A 13424-nucleotide genomic window follows, 5' to 3' on the forward strand; every position below is an offset into this window, starting at 1 on the left:
GAGACACATATTGCAACACTCCAAGCTACATGCTCGGTGGGCCAGAATAAAGAACAAGGTGGGCTATATGTGGCCAGCAGGCCACACTTTGACCACCCCTGATTGATATAGTACCCAAATTGCATCCAACTGTCTTAAATACTTCTAATCATGTAAACCACATTGTGTATGAAATGTGCTATAAACTTCCCACCCAGCACAACTACTTTTACAGTTACAACTCATAATGATCTTGATATTTTTCCTTTTTGATGTCTGAGAACCTGGAGCATCCTTTGGTCTCTATTTGGGAGGAAGAGCCGACACCAGAGGGCCATGCTCAGCAAGATGGACTGCAGAACCCCAAACCCAGCACGGTGACTCCTGCTCAGGAAAATAAAAGCATTGAACGCCGTCCACCTCCCCATGTGTTCATGGATGACATAGAGATAGAAATGGAGGTAGGGTTCTATCAAGGATCACCACCTGCACAATGTAATTGGAGGTGACATAAAAGCTGTATGAAAAATTTGGCCTTAAGGTCTATTCTGCATGCATTCATCGCAAAAACTAAATCTTGCCAAGAATATTTGTCGGTCTGTGGCGCAAGTTTTTTTTTTTGTTCGTTTGTTTTGGTTTTTTTTTTTTTGTTACAAGCAAAAAAAATGTATAAATAAAAAAAACACCAGGTTTTCTATCTTAAGTAAAAACAAGTGAAGTTAATCATGAAAACAGGTTTTTAGAATCTTATTTTAAATGTAATAAGAACTGTCTAGGAATGAGACGTTTAAACTATACAACAAATACCCCACAATTGTCATTGCATCACAATTATCACTTTAAATTGCTTAATGACGCTGCATTATTAGCACAATTGTCATTGTATCAGCATTACCGCATTACTTGGACCCTTTCATTACTCAATGACTCTCTGTTTTTATGTCCTAAATGTCATCGTGACTCTCTGATGTCATACTACAGTGGCTCAAGCTACCGGAGACAAATTCCTTGTGTGTTGTAATATACTTGACCATAAAGGATGATTCTGATTCATCCCCAATTGTTCTTGTAACAGATATCAAATAATTATCTTACATAAGGCCATGAATGAGAAATATCTTGCTTCTCCAAATCTATTGCCATTGTCTCCCCTGTTCACGTTCATCCATATTGCTGCTGTTTTTTTTTTTTTCTGCTTCATACAATTTCAATCAGTAGGCTGACTTTTTTTCTTTTTGTTATCGGCAGAGGTTGAAAAACGTAACAAGTCTATTTTGGAGTAAAAAGTGGCACATGCAGGTGTCTGTGTTCAAATGTATGGAGCAACAGTAAAAAGTCAGCAGAAAAATAAATACTCAATTAAAATATAGATGTCTCAAAAATATATATATATTTTTTTATAAATAAAAGTACAGTAGTTAATTGTTTGTACTTCTCACCACTGATGTAGTTGGCATGTGTTGAACTGTACTGCATAATATTGAGAGAGGTGTTATATTTTTTTCACTACACGATTCAAAATATTAGAAAACCTTTCTCAGTATGATCTAGTGCAATTCTATACCACTATAAACTGCAACCATAAAAATACATGTATCAAATTAATACTTCTCTGACTTGTTAAATCAAAAATTAAAAATGTCCATGTCTTTTTGAAAGGCATTAGTCATACAACTCTTCTTGTATTTGATATATCATTAGATTATGCCGGTGGTCATATTGTTGCGGCTGGTCGGTTTACGTGTGTATATTACACAGGATAGTAAACCATTTTATGCTGGCTGTCTGTTCCTTTCCTGTCTAAGGTGATTCCTCCCCCCAGAAAGTCTGAGGCTAAGCGTGTGGAGGTCGTGACCACGGTAACACTCCTTACTTTTTTTTTTTAACATTATTGATGAAGTTTGAACAGGATTAAAGAACTACACATGCTGTTCACTGAACATGCTTGCCTCCTCTCGATAAGATAAACACAACGGAGCACATGTGATTTAATCAATGCAAATTGTTTTTCACTCTCGTCTCTTTCACAACACGATTTGGCTCAGAAGTGAAACTCAAAATGAATTTGGAGATTTCTATTTCAAGCATAAATTCAATTGATTTCAATTGCATTGTGAAACTAGTATCCAATTTTATTTAGATAGTCAAACTGGATTTAGTATTGCCCTTTTATAGGGCAAGGAATTCTGTAAGTAAAATATGTAATAGCCATCCAAGGCCTCATTATAAGGTGAGTTCCTTCAGCCAGTCAGCGAGAGAGGGTAATGATAATGTTGACAAAAGGATGAAATGAAGAAATGCATAACACTGGTATATCAAGACTATAAATGTTTGATTAGAGATTTTCATTATTTTAGCTGGGTTTAAAAACAGTATAATGCTCAAACAAAGCAGTATTTAAAATTTCTGGTGTCGAAATGTGTATTGTTAAATATTTTAACGACAACCTAGTGTCGTATATAAAGTAAATGAGATGAGATTAAAGTAACGAATTGGGGGATTCTGCCATACCTTACCTCAAAGGAAAATATTTAGATATTTTTTAGGCATATTGAATCTTTACAGAAACTATTGGTGCTGATAAAAGTATTATAATTTTCCTATAACGACCCTATTCAAATTTTCTTGGAAGGTTGACACCAGCTTCAAAATGTGTCTCTTGCCATGGTGAGAAATGATCAAACCAACGTTAACTCCCTCTTGCAGACATTTCACACAGCCTCTTTAAACAAAGCAAGCCGAATGAAATGGAAGAGACTGACTCCAGAGCAGACTGGGTTGGTGGTCAAAGATGTGATCTGTTTACGGAGAGGCCACTACAGTGAAGAAATCATGAGGTGGGAAGATGAAAGAGTTGGTGTTTCTGTTAGCTGAAATCCATAAACAAAACCTTTCTTGGGGACATTGATGATTAATCTTCTTGTTGTTCATGACATGCAAGAGATTAAGTAATAAGAGGTCTATTTATTGATTGCTATTTTTTTTTCAATGACTGAGTAACATTTATTCATTGGTACCAGGTCATTTGTCCCATTTGTAATGTGATTGACAGGTGATCCTCACCTTTTGTCCAGATTGAGCTGGTACATTATAGACAACAGCTTCCCTGATTGTGTTGAGGGAGGACATACAGTTCCACACTTTTTATTTAGTGATTAAATTTTTCCAACATGGACATTCTTGAAATTTACTTCGTGGTTTAGACAATTCCAACCATCACTTCTGGAAAAACTGGAACATCAAAATGCCTTGGTGATTATTTTTATTTGCTGATGCGATGCATTACGTCAAATCATCCAAATAAATTGCATCAATATTAGGGACGCGTGATGCACAGTTGTTAGCCATGTCTCACAGTTGAGAGTTTCAACTCTGGGAGTTCCAGTACTCGGAGTTTGTCCCACATTCAAGCATGTGGGATTAATTGAAGACTAAATTGCCAATGGGTGTGAGTTGTTATTTGTCTGTATGTGCCCTGGGACTGACTCGCAACCTTTCTGGTGTGAACCCCACCTCTCACCCAAAGTCTGCTGTGATAGGCTCCAACTCACCTGCGACCATAATAACGACAACCGTATAGTGAATGGATGGATGGATGTATAGGTCAGTATTACTTCCTGTCTCCACAGAAACACTGCACCACAAGGCAAAGAGCAAGCAGCAATTTCAGCCATGGGAATGACTGCCAGGATCACCATTGACCGTGAATGGTCAGCCAAACAGATGGAGAGTCGGTTGGTGCTGCTTTTCCGAGGGCGAGTTGCAATACAGGCTGGACAAAGATTTTCTTTTACATATTTACAGGTGTGTCTGGTACTGGTTATCTTCCAGTGTGGGGATTTGTTTCTTCTTTTATTTTTAATACTCTATTATTATGACTAATACATTGGACACAAATAAAATGAGACTTTTTGTAAGGTCTTAGTTCATTTAAAATGTAAGGTTTATAAATATCTAGTCTTTGCAGTAATTTGATCATGTGTGAAGTTAAAAAGGAGATAAAATCCCATCATAAAATAATTGTTCTCCTCCAGATACTGTGCTGTAGTTTGATGTACAGGTTTGAAATGTTTCTCATACGTGAAATATTTTATTACAGACCGTCTATAAGCATAAAGTACATCGCTTCTTGAATTGATATACAGTAGCAATAATGTGTTTGTTTCTGTGGCTGAGCATGTTTTGCAGTGCATACAGGGGGTTCCGTTTGTCCCAGTCACCCCTTCAGAAGGCTGGACTGGAGCACAGGTCCTCAAAATCACGGGGCAAGGTGCTCTGTATATTGTCAGCCACCATGACAACCTGCAGGTGAACCGCAACTCCTCAATATCCTGTCCACACTATTTTTTTTATCATTTGAATTTTTTGTGTTTGTAATTTTATTTTATTGTCATTTATTTTTGTGTATAGCCATGTATCATTACTTTACCCCCAACAATGAATTGCATTTCAAGTGACGTGTGTTCATGTGCTCAGTTTTATCGTATGTAATAGGCTACTCAATTCTTGTTTAAAATGTTTAACACAAACTGAAATCGGCTACTGTATCAATGCTCTCTTACCAGGCATCAAGTGATACAGTTGTGGTTGACGGGTAAGATTAGAACAGGGAAAAACAAAATAAACAGATCATACAGCTAAACTAGTTTGTGCTTAGGTATTCTTCTCAACTTCTTTTAGGAGACAATTATGTCTGGAGGAAGTTGGAGAGAGCTGCCCAGATGGAGATAATCTGCAGAAAAGATGGAGCCAGCCACACACTCAGGAGAGCATAGACGGCGTGAGTTTTATTTAAAACATATTTATAGAGCACTTTTCATGCATTTACAGTGCAACACAAAGTGCTTTACAGCGAATGTAACAAAATAGACAAGAACCCACCACTCCCATCCTCACATATAAACGCAAAACATGTGCACAACCGAAAGTAATAACGCACACTGCACATATTGATTTAATAGTGTAGAAACATGACAAGGCACTGAGAACCCAGGTGAGGAAAGACAACCTGTGGGAGCCATTCACACAGAGAGGTGTCACAGCCGCAGGATGCCGCTATAGAGACCATCATGACCCGGGTAGACTGGGATGGAGTCCTCACTTTGCGCAGAGTCCCCCGAGCCCGGGGAAACTGCAGGATGACATCCCCACAGGCAGTCGTGATACCCTCAGCTGTTCCAAAGGCGCAGTGGAATAGTGGCTGAATGCAGCAGTTTTATTTACAAGGCCAGTGCCAGAGGACCTCAGGACCTGCGAGGGTTGATATGACAAAAGCATATCAGATAAATGTGATGGCCCGAGATTGGTAAAACCTTTAAAAACTAGTAAAATAATCTTGGAATCAATCCTAAAAGACACAGGGAGCCAATGCAGTGATCTTAAAACTGGTGCAATGTGTACCCACCCTCTCAAAAATTCAAAACTTGACATTGAGGATTTTGTAGAGCGTCACTCTCACTGAAATATCCTGAATATTCAGAAAAGCAACATTAGCAGCTACAGAAAAACATTCTAAAACATATTCACTCATAAAATGCATCTACTCTGATTGAAAATGTATTCTAAATTGTAGTTGGTCCATATTTGAATAAATACACGTTACTTATAGGCTCCTGCTTCTGGATTCATGGATATTACTTATGGACCTGCATCATCATAATTCGTGGAGCAATTATTGTTCACCTATTCTTGAAGAAATAATCATGTCCTCAAGGGTTTGTCATGTCCTTATGAGGCATGATGAAGCTCTCTGATTGTTTGTGTTTTCTGTATTGGAAATGTAATTTATATGAATGGATGCTGTCTAGTCTCTGCTATTTACGCAGTGAGTACTTATGGTGCCTTTTGTCAGTGTCGCGAAATACTAGCTCATTCAATACTGCTGACAGAAAAAAACAACTTTTGCATCTATTTCCATGTAATGATGCCTACCTTACCCACATATGTTTGTCGACAAGCGTAGATCAGGGTGATTTATTACAATCAGAGAAATTGTGTATGGGGGGATTTTTACTGGAATTTTTAGTTGTAGTGTGACGAACCAATGTTTAGATTTTAAGTATCATTGAAGTGTTTTGAATTGTTCTTATCCATTCTGAGAGAAGTGTAAAATTAAACTTTTGAGTTGACCAGTAAAGTCTATGATTGTTAATTTGTGCAATAACCCATTTTATTGATGGTTAGAAGAGTTGGGGATTCTGGGATCCAAAAATGAACTAATTCAGTTCAAATTTCATTATTCAAAACTTTGAAATAAGTTCACCGTTCCAAAAGTGAACTACCTCAGTTCGCCCCAACATCTTGCCAACAGGCTGGTGCCCTCAAAATAATGGCCTTTAATTTCCTCATTGTTGCCACCCATTCAGTTAACACTATGTGCCTATCATCTCAAAGACACAAGAAAAAACTTTTAGCTTTTTTTTTTTTTTTTTTTTTTTCTCTCCAAAAGAAAGACCAGCCTTAATGATGTTTTTGGTCAGAATTGGTTTTCGCCTTGGAACTCTGCCATGGATGCCTTTTTTTTGCCCAGTCTCTTCCTTATTGTTGTGTCAAGAACACTGACCTTAACTGAGGCAAGGGAGGCCTCCAGTTCTTTAGAGGTTGTCCTGACTTCTTCCTTTTCTCCTGGATGAGTCATCGCTGTTCTCTTGGGGTAATCTTTGTCGGCCGGCCACCCCTGGCAAGGTTCATCACTGTTCCATGTTTTCTCCGTTTGAGGATAGTGCCTCTCCCTGTGGTTCGCTGGAATCCTAACGCTTTAAACTGGCTTATTTGCTGGGCTAATAGCCTTTAGGATTCCCACCAGTAGCATCTACTGTCGGGTGGACCAGAAACAGCTGTCGACAAAAGTGTGCCCCGGGTAAAGTGGACACATTGATTCGTAATGTATCCCAAAGGGAGGTTAGTATTCCAATTTCAAACTTTGATTCAAAACTATACTTTTATTGGAAGTTTCTGGTTTAAGCAGGTTCATCACAGAAGGTTGGATGGAGGAGAGAAGCTGTCTCCATGAGGGGACGGTGGATGGATTAAAGTTTAGGAAGAAATTGTGCATGTCTTGTGGGGTACAGAATATGAACAATATAGGAATGTCTAATGCAATAATGTCGAGGAATTTCACATGATATGGTAGTAAGTACATAAGCGTCACAATGACTCGGAGTACGATATGATTGAGGGGATATAATAATAATAATAAAAAAAACATCTATTAACACCCCTGCAGAATTTATAATTCCTCAGTGGCAGATATATGGAAGTTGGCTTTAACAATAAAGATATAGTAACTATGGTATAATGAGTTATTATAGTCTGTCGTCTACTATGTAGTAGATGACGCAGGCGTGTCTGAACTCTGGTCTAAAAGATGTACAGGACTAAAAGGGAGGGGAGCGTGCCAAGACTCCACTGGTTTGTGGAGAAATCATGAGGGTCTCATAGTGGCACCCCCGGACTTGTTGGGTCTGTTAATTCATGAGGCGCAAGGGGGGTAGTGAAGTGGGAAATTAAACAAAGAATATGGTTTTTGGGCACTATGTTTGCTGGAACAAGTTGACTATATTATAGGCAGATGTACCATATGTCTGAAAAACAATGTCAGGAGAGAGGTGATGACACCTACAGCTTACATTCCAACACCCAAAGGGCCAATGCGGGAACTACTAGTTGTGGACTTTTGTTGACATGGTAAAACCAATTGAGGGGAAAATATACTTGTTCTTGTATAAGACCGTTATCGAATAATCGAGGTGACCTTACTACATGGCTAAAGCTAACCTATAAGACCCATATAGTCGACCTGGTAGAAGAAAAAGGACAAGTTAAAAAAAGGATAACTATTAAAGGAAGTATCGTTTCCTCTAAAGGCAGTAGACGGATTAAAGGTCCCTTAAAGTCTGATGTCAAAAGGAAAACTGTTGTTCTGACCTCTCAAGGTGAACACATAGCCAGCATAGCATCAGAGACCAGGCTAGTCGTGAGTGAAAGGGACAAGGACTATTTTTTCAGGCCAGTGGGGTCATAAGAAGTAGCAAACTGATTTAGGGGATTTAAAGAACCGTCAAGCCAAATGGAAGGCATTGGATTTTTTTCCATGGTATGGAGTGAAATTTTTGGCTGATCACATTGATAATATAATGTACACGTTGCAGGGTTTTGCTAATGAAACGATTAAGGGATTCGAGCTTTTGTCGAATACACAGAGAAGCCATCGACTAGCTTTGCTCAAACACGATATGGCACTTGACTACATTTTGCCCAGGCATGGTGGTTTGTGCGTTTCTCTGAATTTGACAGGAGACGCTTGTTACACTTTGATATGAAGTATTGTTAGATATCCATCTGACAATTTGTTGTATTATGTTTGATTTTGTTGCGGAATACTGGCAGATGTTTGTAAGAATTTTTTTCTATTTTCGTTTGTGTGGATTTTATGTTTGCTTCCACAGTTGTATTTTTGTGGTTTCCACTGTTTTTGTTCATTTATTTTGGTAATTGTATTATTCTGTTGTGTATGTTTTGTCATCCGTGTCCATTTCGTTGTCCTGGCTTTGTAAGCAGCTGCTATGACACTAAGGCTTGTTCAATAAATCAAATTAGCCCAAAAGCCAAGTGTCTCGAAGTCTTCATTCATTCCTGCCCAACGGAAACCGGTGTTCTCCCGGGAGACCATCGACTCAGAACCACAGGTGAAAAAAAAAATCCACCTCAATATCTGATATGAAGCACCTGCGTGGCTGAATCAGGTGGGAGTGACTGACTTAAAGAGTGGAACTGTGCTGTGGGCAGTTGAAAAACACTGGAAGACCACACAGTAAACAATAGAACAGAACTGTGACAATCATGGTGTACTTGTTGCATAGCTTTAATATAGAATACATTCATACTGTATTTATATATTCAGGCCATCTAGAATGTCAAACCTCCAAAGAAAATGTTTCATTGTGTCACTGAATGGAACGGTAAAGTAATTCAGTCATTCCATTTCCTGCTTAGTGTAGGTATAGTATGTCAGTTGAGAATAAAAAACATTGATGACTTACACAATAAAAACAGCATCCATGTGGTTATATATATATATATGCTGTATACAGTACCCTAGAGTCATATGTGTGAACATACAGTATAACGTGTTAAGATCTAGCTAGGTAGCAGGAGTGACAGGTTTTAATGGTCTTTTTTTTTTTACTTCAGTAATGTTGATGGTGTAAGATGTTCCCCTCAGAAGCTCTTCTCTAAAAAACTAAAAGGACAAAGTAAAAATTTCAATAACTGTTTTTCACTATTGTACTAAAATGGTTTGTGTTGCATATACTACATAGGAAAGCAACGCATAAATTTCACTTACCGCTTCAACAAATTCAATGATGGTCTCATTGCTAATACCATCAACCACATTTAACTTCATCTTGAAATGGGTGAGAAACAAGGCACCTGCAGGGATTAAGGAAGCCAAAAGGAATGATTTTGAATTAAGATGCTATCCATTCTTAAGTATTTTTTTTTATTTTTCCATATTATACACAAATGCTTTATATACAGTAAATACATTTTATACCTTTCCCCCCCCCCCCCCCCCCCCTTTTTTTTTTTTCAATGTTACAAACAGAGGTGGGTAGGAATGTGCTACATTTTGGAGAAATTGTACTGGTGAGAGTAGTTTTGACACAACATACAATTTATTTTTACGTGAGTATTTATTTTAAGAAATTGTACTTTTACTCTGTTACATTGAGTTGCATTCTGTTTGCCATTTTTTATCATATCTATTTAATAATTTATTGATTCCGTGATTGATTTTTTTCACACAGAAAAGTCCCACAGTCTTCACGGGCTCTCCAAAGTGTCTGATTCCATGAAGAATGGTGGAATAAATCAATAGAAGGTTAGAAGTGTTTTATATTTATATATGATTTTTAAACCCATTTTATGGGTCAAAATTGTAGACTAAAGTTGATGGGTGTGGTCTTCCTCCAGTCTCTACGTCTCTTGGACACGACCCCTGGGCATTTGACCTTTGGCTCCCGCCTCTTTTTTTTTTTTTTTCTTCTCGTGTCCTGCTTCTCTGCTGTCCTGGCTGGTTAATCTCGCCAGTCACGGCGTGGCTTCGGCCAACAATCTTCTTTTTCCGTTGTCCTCCGGTACCACCATGTGCGCGAGCGCCGGCCTCAGCCAAGCCAGCGGCACTTCTGATCAACATGCGGCTTCGATCGCTTTTCCTAGCCGCGATCGGTCGGCGGCGCCTCAGCAAGCAACTACCGGCATCCCGTACCGGTCACGCACGCAGCTGAGAGCAAGAGCTGGGCCCGCCACAAGTTCAATCGGCAGGAAAGTTACGAGCGCACCCCTACGGGACAATTTATTTTCCTTTTTCCGCCTGTTTTTGTTTAATTTTTGTGCATCCTTTTTCTTCAACCCAACCTGCCTCCGTGCTTCCCGAGACGACTGAGACAGACCACCCCAAAGACCCATGGATCTACGTTCGTGAGTAGGACACCACAATCATTGCTAGAATGTGCAAAATTAGTGCCTTATAATTTTGGGGAAAATACTAGCTTCATACAAAGTTCCTACCTATGTGCAACCTATTCACGCTCATTTTTACTCCAGCAACACTCGGTCCTCTCTTCCTTTGTCGTTTACCCTTAGTTTTCTTTCTGTAGTTGGGCCCCTCTGCGTGTTTCCCTATAGATTCCCTTGTAGAATTCATTAAATATTCTATAAAATTCCAGTTTGTTGTTTTTTGTGTGTATTTTGAGTCTAATAAGGCAACCTCTGTAATCTAGGATTTGTATTTCATAAAATGTAGCAACCTGTAGATTATGAGACTTGAGGAGATTATGAGGTTTCTCATTGCCTTTCCTACATTTTACATATAAAAAAGAGACATGGTGCCCTTTTCGAGACAAGGTTAGTTTGAGTCTGACTTTAAACGTCTATCGGACTAAACCGGAAGTGAACACAGACGTTCACCTTCGACGAATTTATTTCTTTAAATTTTATCCAACGCCAATATACGCTACAACTCCCAATTCCAAGAGGCAGAACATCCCTGGCCTCACTTTAAGCCCATGTTTACATTTCAGTGTATGGAAAATAACAGCTTCATAATGAACTGTCGTCTGTGTCTGTCCAAACATGGAAATTTCAGCCGACAAAAGGTCCACGTCTAACTTGAAAAAGCACATTGTGGTAAGTTAGAAATGATTTTGTTGTGCTTTACTTGTTTTGGTTGTGCTATGCTATCAGTTACCCTGTTTAACAGTCATTGACTCATACCTAGTAACGGTCTAACGTGCATCTTTTGGAGTTCGTGTTGTAGCCTCTCGCGCTCAGGCACTCGCACACACAAACACACACTTACACAGACCCACACACAACATCTGTGGTTTTAGTGCATTTTTAATTAAAATGTATCTATGTCACAGAATATTCCACTCTCGTAGTGAGTGGGCTGTGGTGATGGCTCAATTTTAGTGGATATATTCCCTTTAGCCTCATTGGTATTTTTTTCTGTCAACAGAGGATTCACCCCAATAAACTGAAGTAGACCAATGTAATTGAATTCCAGAGAAAGTAGAAGTTATGCTTCCCTGAGGATCCTGAACCTCCTATGAAGAATGCAAACATTAAAAAAATCGTTTACTGGCACTCCACGGCAACATTTGACAAGCTTTCGCTAAATTTTGTATGTGAAGCTAACTAACCTTTTTCTGTGGTTGAGAGACAATCTTTCAAGACCATGATAGAAACCTTGGAATGTAATTGTACAGTAATGACAAGGAGAACATTGTGCTGCAGAATACAGAAAGCTGCAAAAAAACATGAGCATAATTATCAAAACGTTTAGTGCTATGAGCCATGTTGTTACCACAACAAACTGCTGGTCTGCCAGACAACGTAGTTACGTAGGTGTCACCTGCCATAGGATTGACCACAACTTTCTCAAGAGGCAGTACGCTGCACTGGCTTGTAGACGTATGCAGCGGACACGCTTGATGAACAGATGGCACCGACAATCCACAGGAGGTCTGGTCTCCTTATCAGCTGGGACAAAGACTAGTCATCAACCCTTCCCCCCAGCCACACTGAAGGGTCTTACCAACAAATACCTTTTTCCTGCAAACTGATTTAATGACCAATAATTTGAGAAACACGCTTTTCAAATGGGACTGTTCAAGACAGATTGACAACAATGGAATTACTATTCGCTGCCTTTTTTCAGGAACTCAAGTACAGCTATGAGCTATTTGTTTTTATATTAAAACTTGCATGCAAGGCGCCGCCAGGCCCACTGGGAACATTGCTGCAACACGGGCGACACCCGCTGGCGGTTGAGAGATACTCCAAGCCGTGAAGGTTTCACCAAATTTAAATGTTGGATATTTTACGAACTTTGCACGAATGCTCTGTGTATATCATAACACCAATGTCACTTGAGACTGGTTTTCCCACAGGTCTGCTGCTTAAATCTGTTTGTCAACCGAATATGCTTGTTTATCTCGGAACAAACACAGCAATGTTACACAAACAGACATCGTTATTAGCCACCACATAAGGTTGAAACACTTACTGCATAGATTAACCATGGTGTGTGACAATTCAAAAGCTGGGAATCAATTAATTCCTTATTCCACTGGTTTTAAAACCACAAATAATTCTAGGATCCAAACAGGCCAAACCCTTTTGTTCTCTTGGCTCTTGTCCTTCTTCTCACTGAAGACGCTGGCGCACAGCCAGGGAGCCGCACCTCACACCACGAGGTGGCGGAGACGCACTGAACCTTCCTTGCCGAATTACTCTGCCCGCTCCCCCAAAACGACACTTTTGTGTATGGGGGCAGCATCCTGGAGGTAGATCCGGCAAGGACGAATTGCGGCGCAGGTTTTTCCTGAATACGCTTGGCCGTTCTACACTTGAATTCTTTCTTTTTCCATTTCCTTCTTTTCTCTACATTCAGAAGACCACATCAGGGGAAAAGTGGCCAGGACGACAACAGACAGTAGCTCAAACCTTCTGAAAGCCTTTCGACACTATGGTGTGGAGGAGAAAGAGGGTGGAGCAGCTGATGGACAGGAGGACTCAATCGTTGATTATGGATCAGAAGATGGTTTGAGGTTCAGCATCAAAATTATTATTACTACTATTACTACTTTAATACCAGCTTCCAAAGCACCACAGGTGTGCATGCCATCTCCTCAATCTCATCTCAACAGTTGACACCACTACGGCAGAAGCTGTCAGCGAAACATACAAGAGGCTGTCTTTTTTTTTTTTTTTTTCACATTCTTGCTATTTCTATTTTTTATTATTATTATTTTTTTGCTCCGAAAAAAATGACACATCAGAAGTTACTCTCCATTTACTCAGTACTTGAGTAGTTATTTCACCAGGTACTTTCTTATTCTTACACAAGTAATTATTTGGGCTACTATTTACTCGAGTCA

The 13424-nt window shown here is 39.3% G+C and overlaps 1 protein-coding gene across 3 annotated transcripts; it reads left to right on the forward strand.

Annotated features, from left to right (window-relative positions):
- The first annotated feature begins 244 nt into the window (after positions 1-244).
- Positions 245-10015, forward strand: LOC133406650 (uncharacterized). Of its 3 annotated transcripts, XM_061684394.1 has the most exons (9): positions 245-440; positions 1785-1838; positions 2686-2816; positions 3609-3783; positions 4168-4287; positions 4545-4573; positions 4660-4759; positions 9789-9862; positions 9955-10015. In XM_061684394.1, the coding sequence occupies exons 1-8, from the start codon at positions 252-254 to the stop codon at positions 9834-9836; spliced, it is 846 nt and encodes a 281-aa protein (XP_061540378.1). In that variant the 5' UTR covers positions 245-251; the 3' UTR covers positions 9837-9862; positions 9955-10015. The 3 variants fall into 3 exon arrangements, with proteins under 3 accessions (XP_061540378.1, XP_061540376.1, XP_061540379.1); XM_061684392.1 differs by lacking the exons at positions 9789-9862; positions 9955-10015 and adding an exon at positions 5588-6107; XM_061684395.1 differs by lacking the exons at positions 4545-4573; positions 9789-9862; positions 9955-10015 and having other exon boundaries at positions 4660-4720.
- Positions 10016-13424: the final 3409 nt, after the last annotated feature.

Source organism: Phycodurus eques, chromosome 8 (genome assembly GCF_024500275.1).
Source record: "Phycodurus eques isolate BA_2022a chromosome 8, UOR_Pequ_1.1, whole genome shotgun sequence".
Taxonomy (NCBI): Eukaryota; Metazoa; Chordata; class Actinopteri; order Syngnathiformes; family Syngnathidae; genus Phycodurus; species Phycodurus eques.

Bases quoted from the DNA above. Each gene is read 5' to 3' on its own strand.
- LOC133406650 (XM_061684392.1), top strand. From the start codon at position 252: ATGTCTGAGAACCTGGAGCATCCTTTGGTCTCTATTTGGGAGGAAGAG. The intron at 1,839-2,685 runs GTAACACTCCTT...TCCCTCTTGCAG, and splicing joins GTGTGGAGGTCGTGACCACG to ACATTTCACACAGCCTCTTT. The intron at 2,817-3,608 runs GTGGGAAGATGA...CTGTCTCCACAG, and splicing joins TACAGTGAAGAAATCATGAG to AAACACTGCACCACAAGGCA.